This window comes from Helianthus annuus, chromosome 15 (genome assembly GCF_002127325.2).
Source record: "Helianthus annuus cultivar XRQ/B chromosome 15, HanXRQr2.0-SUNRISE, whole genome shotgun sequence".
Classification (NCBI taxonomy): Eukaryota; Viridiplantae; Streptophyta; class Magnoliopsida; order Asterales; family Asteraceae; genus Helianthus; species Helianthus annuus.
The window spans coordinates 139,945,046-139,953,361 of NC_035447.2; the positions used below are offsets into that span (position 1 = coordinate 139,945,046).

Sequence of the window (8,316 nt, forward strand, 5' to 3'; positions counted from 1 at the left end):
GTAATATTGATCTTCCATATTTCCGCTAATTAACCTAGTGCCTTCTATTCCAATATTTCGTCGTTGTTGAAATTGTTACTCACAACATACAATGCACTATTGTTTATAACCAACAAAAATATTTTTAAAATGCTTAATAGTTTACAATAAAAATAGTTGTTTTTAGATAAAATTGTGATCAGTTACATAAATCCTAATTGAGATTGGATTGTTTTTTAGATGAATTTGTATTTTATGGAATTTATAGGGTTAACTAGTAATCCGGTTCAACCGCCCGATACAACCCGATTCAACCAGTTGAACCATTTTAGAGCACAACCCGGGTATGACTTAAAAACCGGTTTTTAAAACATTGCTTAAAACTAACTTTTTCTTCTTATACAAAAAGTCATTTTAAAAACTCTTTTCGGGTTTGCCAAACACCTTTTCTACTTGTTAGCTTTTTGTAAAATTCAATAAGTTAAAAGGGGGTGTGGAAAAGCTTAGGCAAACACCCCCTATGTGTATAGGTTGTTTGTGTTGTTATATTTGTCTTGTTTACCATGCACTCTTTCACCACTCATGTTATATTGGTAGCTTCATACACATACACACACCTCATGTTCTATTTATTTCTTTCCTGTGTGTTTTGGAGCCGAGGGTCTCACTGGAAGCAGCCTCTCTATCCCTAGAGGTAGAGGTAAGGTGTGCTTACCTCCCACCCTCCTCAGACCCTACCAATAGCTTTGCTATTTGTGGGATTTTACTGGGTATGATTGATTGACATAAAAAAGATTGGGTTAAACGGGTTGTTTTCGTGTCAGCCCGTAATTTTGAAATACTTTATGCCCACGATTGTTAGGTTCTTATCGTGTTCGGGTTCGATCTGTCAACCACGAACACTTCGGATTTTAACACCCCTACTGATCCAAACATATCATAAAATACTAGATTCTTTTAGCAACTGAAAATCCAAATCCATTCAACTCTTTACTAAAAAATTGTCAATTTAACCCTTGTAGATTCTAAGGGGGCACCATAGTGATTAACAATAAATTGAGGAGGGTGCATTGTGCTTAAACATATTTTGTGGCCAAGATTTATTGTCATGTAACTGAATTCCCTATTAACACTCTGGTTAATTGGTTCTGAAATAATTAGTAATGTAAGAATATGAGGAAATATGTTTTTTTCAACAGTTTGACTCCCAAAATATACATTTGTTGGTCCATTTCTGTCTGGACCAGAAAGAAAAAAGATCAATCTTCTTTTTTCCCATAAAGAAAAAAAATTTCTTTCTTTTCTTTCTTGTGTTTTCATCATCTTGGAACGCGTTTCGACTATTATTATATGATGTTTGAGAGGAAGCTGCAGTTTTTTTAAGAAAGATTTGTTTGTTTGTAAAAGTTTAAGGTTGAAATGGGAGCTGGTAGAGGGTTAGATGAAACGGCCACGTGGTCGGTGGCTATGGTTTGCGCCATCATTGTTATACTCTCCATCATGTTGGAGAAGATCCTGCATCATGTTGGACATGTATGTAAATAGATCATAAAACACAAATTATATTAATTTTTTTATTGTGTGTTTTATTTATCTCATTGTGCTGACACACATTTATTTAATTTGTTTTCTTTCAGTATTTAAAACATAGGCATAAAGTCGGGCTGCTTGAAGCGTTGGAGAAGATCAAAACCGGTAAGAATACGCTTCTTGATCCGCAAGCGTTTGTATTTGATTGATGACGGGTAGGATAAATATTAACAATATCGCTATAAATGAAACGGTCCAAACAGGTCTAACATATGTTTACAATGTCCTAAGTCATTTTATTTATTTTAATAGTATGGTTTTATTTATAATCATTTATATAAAATGGTCAAACTGAGGCTAAACAACAGATTGCAATTTCAACCCATTTATATGGAAATGGGTCCATACGGGTCAAATATAAATATGAAACGGGTCAACTAGGTGTAACAGGTCAGATGTCATCAAACATGTATTCAAATGTTAATAACGTCATTTTACTAAAAACTATATTATTATCTTAATAAATATAGTATTAGAATAATAATAATACTAATGTATTTATTTGATGGTACGTACGTTATGCAGAACTGATGATCCTTGGATTTATATCTCTGCTGATGACATTTTGTCAGAACTACATTGCTGCCATTTGTGTTTCTAAGGTTCTTACAAAAGATTTCTTGCCTTGCAAGAAACAACCTGACGGTAAAGCACCACTTGATGATGAAGGAGACGAGGAAGATACCCGTCGCAAGCTCTTATGGTATGATCAAAGACGTTTAGCAGGAGACGACCCACCAAAACCATGCAAGCCCGTAAGATTTTTTTAACTTTAAATTATTTTTTAAGGTTTTGTTTTTAATTTGTTCAAACTCTGGTTAGGGATATGAGGCGCTTATAACTGTTACCGGATTGCATCAACTCCACATATTCATTTTCTTCTTGGCAGTCTTTCATGTTATTTATAGTGCCCTCACTATGATTGTTGGCAGAGCAAAGGTAACAACAATTTCAGTATCTTTTTTTACCAAAAAAAAAACTTCCATTTAAAAAATGATTAAATATTTGATTTCTTTGATGCAGATACGCGAATGGAAAGTTTGGGAAAAAGATATCTTGCAGCAACAAGCAAGTGCACATGGTATGTCATCAAAAGTTTCTTAAGATATTATTTTGTTTGTTATTATTATTATTAATGATATTTTTGTTTGTAATTCTTATATGCAGATCCTTCTAAGTTTCGGCTTACAAAAGAAACATCTTTTGTTAAAGGTCATGCTACTAAATTGACTGGATTACCAATATTCTTCTACATTGTAAGTAGGACATTCATTATACATTTATTTTTCTTCTTCGTCTTCATTTGTGTTCATCGTTAATTAGCAAATCGTTCATTTCAGATTTGCTTCTTTCGGCAATTCTTTACTTCTGTTGGTAGATCGGATTACTTTACCATGCGCCATGGCTTTATCTCTGTGAGTTCTACAAAAATTTTCAAATTTTTAGTCAACTCTTTCTCCATTGACTTTCTTGAATTGCATGTACAGGTTCATTTAGCGCCAGGCAGTCAATTCAACTTTCAAAAATACATCAAAAGGTCACTGGAAGATGATTTTAAAGTAATTGTGGGAATCAGGTAATTAGTTATACATATTTTTCTAAATTTGAAAATTATTATAATTAATTTTTTTTTTTTTTTGCCTTGTGAATAATGTTAATCCATTTTCAGCCCGCTCTTATGGTCGACTGCGGTCCTTTATCTGTTTGCTAATGTTGAAGGTTAAGTTTTACTCTTGAACTTCTTTACCATATGCCTTGTTTCTACTACAAGTGGCAGAGTCAAAATGGATAATATTGCCGAAAAATTCTCACCATTAATCAATGTTCATATCGCAGGAACTCACGCTATGATTTGGCTATCTCTATTTCCTGTTGTCGTAAGGATTTCTTCATTTCTTGAGAAAATTGACAAATACATAATTTTTTTTTTTTACTTTGTGAAAGAAGTATATGTATAACTAACCGTTTATTGTGGCTAAAGATAATATTAGCAGTTGGAACAAAGCTTCAAGCAATTATAGCACAAATGGCTATTGAAATTCAAGAAAGGCATGCAGTTGTACAAGGAATACCCCTTGTGCAAGTAACAGATAAACATTTTTGGTTTCTGGACCCCTCACTAATTCTTTATCTTATTCAGCTCACGCTCTTCATGGTATTTACCGTTTTTTTTTTTTTTTTTTTTTTTTTTTTTTTTTTTTTTTTCTTTTTACGTATCATATGCTTATTTGAAATCACAACTTTTTCAGTAAATTTAAATGGGTTGTTGTACCATGTCAGCAATACAACCCTTGTGACTAGAAGGGCCCATTTCGACCCATTTACTGATAAATGAGTCGATTTGAGGTAGTATGTTACATATCTAACGGGTCAGATTAAAAAAAGGGTATTATTAAAAGAATATACTTTTGGTGATCAAATTTGGCAGATGCAAAAAATAAAAAATTATATTACTTCCAACAATTTAAAAAGTAGCTTAAAATAAAATGAGTTCAGTTGCATTTTTAATGCATAGACTTCTGAAAATCATATACATATACAAATAATTAGAATTTTGGACAAAAAAAAAAAAACCTTTCTGGCTCAACTTAACCCATACAAAAATAACCTGTGTTGACTCGTTACCCAATAGAACTATTTGCAACTTGAGTAATTTGGTAGCCTGTGAATTGTAATATTTGTTTTATTCTTTCAGAACTCATTTGAGATAACACACTTCTTCTGGATATGGGTAACCATTTTTCTTTCTTTTTCACGCGAACGCGCATACATCCAATACTAACTAGTAAAGATCTATCAAGCTTTTAATGTCTTATTGTCTGCTTACAGTATGAGTTTGGACTTGACTCTTGCTTTCATGAAAAACCCTTTCTTCAATATGGTAGAGTTATAATTGGGTAAGTTGTTCTTTTTTTTTTTACAAAAAATAAAGATTTAAAAGTGAGCTCTATTGTTCTTGTTTCAACAACATTATTTTACTACAATTTTTATATTTAAAATATGAAAGTTATTATTCTGCAAGCTTGAAGATTATTATATTTTTGAATGGACAGAATTGTTGTTCAAATATTATGCGCCTACAGCATCCTTCCACTCTATGCTCTTATTTCACAGGTACTTCTAACTGCTAATGATTATCTAATTATTTTACTAATACTTATCTTTTAGTGACTCAAAACACACCAAGGTCATGAGTACGTTGGTATATTATGCAACAAAATCATGTTCTTACTTGCGCACTCTTGTCTACTTTGGGACTAGCACAAAGGCGTGTGATTTATGTTTATTGTGTTCTTTTGGTGTGCAGATGGGATCTAAGATGAAGAGGTCTATATTTGATGACCAAACTTCAAAAGCTCTTAAGCATTGGCACAAAAATGCATCAAAAAGGAGAGAATCGAAGGGGCGATCTGGTCATCTTCCTACTAAGAGTTTGAAACTAAACTCTCCATCAGGAAATGCTCAAGCGCATGGCACTCCACCAACTAGCGATTCGCCTACTCAATCCGCTCAAGTAACCGCCAGTGTAGACATTCCGCAAGACAAAGACAAAGACAAAGACAAAGAAAAGTCGACCACCTCGACCCCTAATCTCCTTTGATCTATAGCTTACATTGAATCTGTTGTTAAATATGAATCTAATACTAGAATATGATGCAAGATGTTAACATCCAACAATGGTGTTAATATTTATGATTATTGTTTAAAAGAGGTACATTGCTAAAAATGCTTACCCAAAACATGGTTCTATTGTTATATGGTACATATTTTGGTTTTGTTCTTCATTCCAATGTAACTATATCATTCACATTGTTTTTCTTTATGATGACATCACAAATTTGGATGTTCCAACTTTGGTCCTTTCGGGAATTTGAACATGTAATCCCTAACCGAGATATTTAGGTGGTGTTTGTTTTTCTAAAAAAGATCTGCGCAGGCTATTCTTTCTGTGCAGTGCAAACATTGCCATCTGCAGACTGTTTGTTTTTCCGAAGAAATTTCATTAAAAAACGTTTGCGCGAGCTCTTCTTGGTGCAGACTTGGCCCAACAACTTTTAAAATCTTCTAAGGTGGGTTAAACACCACCACCATTCACCACCATCACCACTACCACCACCACCACCGTCCACCGCCCACCACCACCCACCGTCCACGTCCACCACCCACCACCACCCACCGTCCACGTCCATCACCCACCACCGTCCACCACGACCATCCACCACCACCGTTCGTACACCACTGCCAGTTTATATTAGAAGTCTACATATGTTAAAAAAACAAACAACCTTCTTTGCAGACTGTAGAGGTTTAGTCCACCTCTTCTTCTAAAGATGTTTGCAGATGTGGTCCGCAGACTGCAGACATTTACCTCTTAAAAAATAAATTGTATCTTATACACAACTTGTGTTACATCATACACAATAATTATACGGTTTTGGAGTTTGGACCCTTTATGCTCTCCCCATAGAATTGAGTAAACTGGATATATGGTAAAGTTGTTCAAAGTTCAAACACATATGTAGTCATTGTTACGAATATCGACCATCATAATGGTTGGTTTTCTCATGTAACTATTAAGGTGGAGACCATAATGTGAATGATCTTGTTGTTGAGACTTCATCTTTTTCACTTTTAAGTTGTTAACTGCAGTTTTTTTATCTTTTATAGAAAACTTAAACTATACACTCTACATTGTCCCCTCCACATTCTGTTCTCCAATGATTGCAATTTTTTTTTTTTTTTTTTTTTTTTGAGACAATGGAAGATCAATATTATAAGTCTTGGAATATACAAAATGCCGAGTTTTATCGTAATCAATCTAGGGGATTTGGTTTTTTATCTTTCATTTTCATTTTCATTTGAGTAAATTACAGTTTCAGCCCCTGAGGTTTACACCCGCTCTTAGGTTCAGTCCATATTAAAAAAAAATCAACACTCCAGTCCCTGACGTATCCAACTGCTCACAATTAAAACCTTTGACCAAACGACTGTTACTTTACCGTCAAATCTTTTAATGACACAATGCATGTTAGGAAACTTTATTTGTAGGTATTGAAGAAAATCTCAATCAACTGGAACTCTGAAGAGATAACAGTCCTGAAGATCACAAACAAGAAAAAGAAGATCAGATGGGACAACTGAAATACAAAGCATCTACTTCAAAGAATCACAAGTTGATCAAGAGCTGATTTGGATTATCAGAGAAGGTCATTTCTGATGGATCTGATGATATTTCTGATGAAATATCATCAGTTTCTGACGATTCTGATCATCAGACTTTCTGATGATTTGTTCACCAGAATTTTATGATGAAGTGGTTTATCAGAAATTCTGATGAAAACCCCACTTGTCTAAAATCTCAACTCTATCCTGCCACCAATGACCGAAGCATGACATTATTGGTTATCATGATTACAAATGCAACTTGAACGTTGGATTCAATGAATATGTCAAATTGCTACTTTATGCAGGACTTATTGCATGAATAAACAATTGTTTATTCATGTACACAGCCTTCTATAAATAGAAGGCTCGAGAGGCAGAAGATAATTGAGTTTGAAGCTTAGCATTCACATACAAACACCCAAACTCCACTGCCCTTCTCACCCACAGAATTCAAGATTCATTTGTATTAGATATTAATCTTACAATCACCTTGTTAAATTATTTTGTTTCAAAGTGATATAAACTTGATAATTCTGTAGGTCTTGTTTCTTGAAAGTCTGATTTCCATTTCCGCACATCTTTTTCACATATACTGAAATCACTTGCCATATTACGTAAAAAGAAGTTGTTAAGGCCAAGCTGGGTCCAACAATTGGTATCAGAGCAGATTGAATAAATTATTTTCAAACGATCAATCGCTCATCTTCTTTTTTCTAAATATGGCCAGCTTTCAATCCTGGAATAATGCTTTTAACATTGGTTCTATGTCCAAACCTCCGACTCTGGTTAGGGAGGAATACCCCCAATGGAAAATCAGGATGGTCAATTTCCTTAATGGTCATGACCGAGCTCTGTTTCAATCAATTGAAAGGGATCCACATATACCAATGACTGAAATACCAGTAATTCCAGCAACTGACCAACTACCTGTTATCCCTGCCTCCCGAGCTCCTAAAAGTGAAATACTTTGTAGTGAGGAAGACAAGGAACTGGTGGCTAGGGATGAAAGGGCTAAGTCACTCTTAATAATGGCCATCCCCAATGACATATTTTCACAAGTTGATGCATGTGCATCAGCCAAGGAAATATGGGATCAGTTGGAAAATCTTTGTGAAGGAGGAGAAAGGATGAAGAGAAACAAAAGAACAAATAATGTTTCCTCATATGAGAGGTTTAAAAGTTTACCAAATGAAAAATTAAATGATACATATCAAAGGTTCACAAAACTTTTAAACGAGCTAAAGAAATTTGGTATAACTAAATCAAATGATGAAAGAAACGTGAAATTTCTTGATGCTTTGCCTAGAGAATGGAGAAGTCTGACCATGACTTTATCCTCAACCTTAGAATTAGGAAACATGAGTCTTCATGACTTATACAGCATCTTGATCCCCAGAGAGGAAGAAATATTTGAAGAATCCATTCAAAGAAGGGGATCTTTAGCTCTAATCTCAAATTCACAAAGACCAACACCAACCAATGATCCTCAATCATCAAACAGCCAGAATCATGAAAATTCAGATACATCATCAGATTTTTCAGCTTTTGCTGAAGCAATAGCACTGCTCACCACAACATTTG

At 34.3% G+C, this 8,316-nt stretch overlaps 1 protein-coding gene across 2 annotated transcripts; it reads left to right on the forward strand.

Moving 5' to 3' along the window:
* The first annotated feature begins 2,100 nt into the window (after positions 1-2,100).
* Positions 2,101-5,354, forward strand: LOC110912672 (MLO-like protein 5). Of its 2 annotated transcripts, XM_022157448.2 has the most exons (13): positions 2,101-2,324; positions 2,392-2,508; positions 2,593-2,650; positions 2,737-2,825; positions 2,910-2,984; positions 3,057-3,145; positions 3,239-3,288; positions 3,406-3,446; positions 3,551-3,724; positions 4,265-4,300; positions 4,399-4,466; positions 4,623-4,683; positions 4,877-5,354. In XM_022157448.2, the coding sequence occupies exons 1-13, from the start codon at positions 2,127-2,129 to the stop codon at positions 5,168-5,170; spliced, it is 1,350 nt and encodes a 449-aa protein (XP_022013140.2). In that variant the 5' UTR covers positions 2,101-2,126; the 3' UTR covers positions 5,171-5,354. The 2 variants fall into 2 exon arrangements, with proteins under 2 accessions (XP_022013140.2, XP_035839654.1); XM_035983761.1 differs by lacking the exon at positions 4,265-4,300.
* Positions 5,355-8,316: the final 2,962 nt, after the last annotated feature.

Excerpts from the sequence above, each read along its gene's own strand:
- LOC110912672 (XM_022157448.2), top strand. The coding sequence starts at position 2,127 with ATGACATTTTGTCAGAACTACATTGCTGCCATTTGTGTTTCTAAGGTT. Across the intron at positions 2,985-3,056 it reads TGCGCCATGGCTTTATCTCT|GTTCATTTAGCGCCAGGCAG; the intron begins GTGAGTTCTACA and ends TTGCATGTACAG. Across the intron at positions 4,467-4,622 it reads TATGGTAGAGTTATAATTGG|AATTGTTGTTCAAATATTAT; the intron begins GTAAGTTGTTCT and ends TTGAATGGACAG.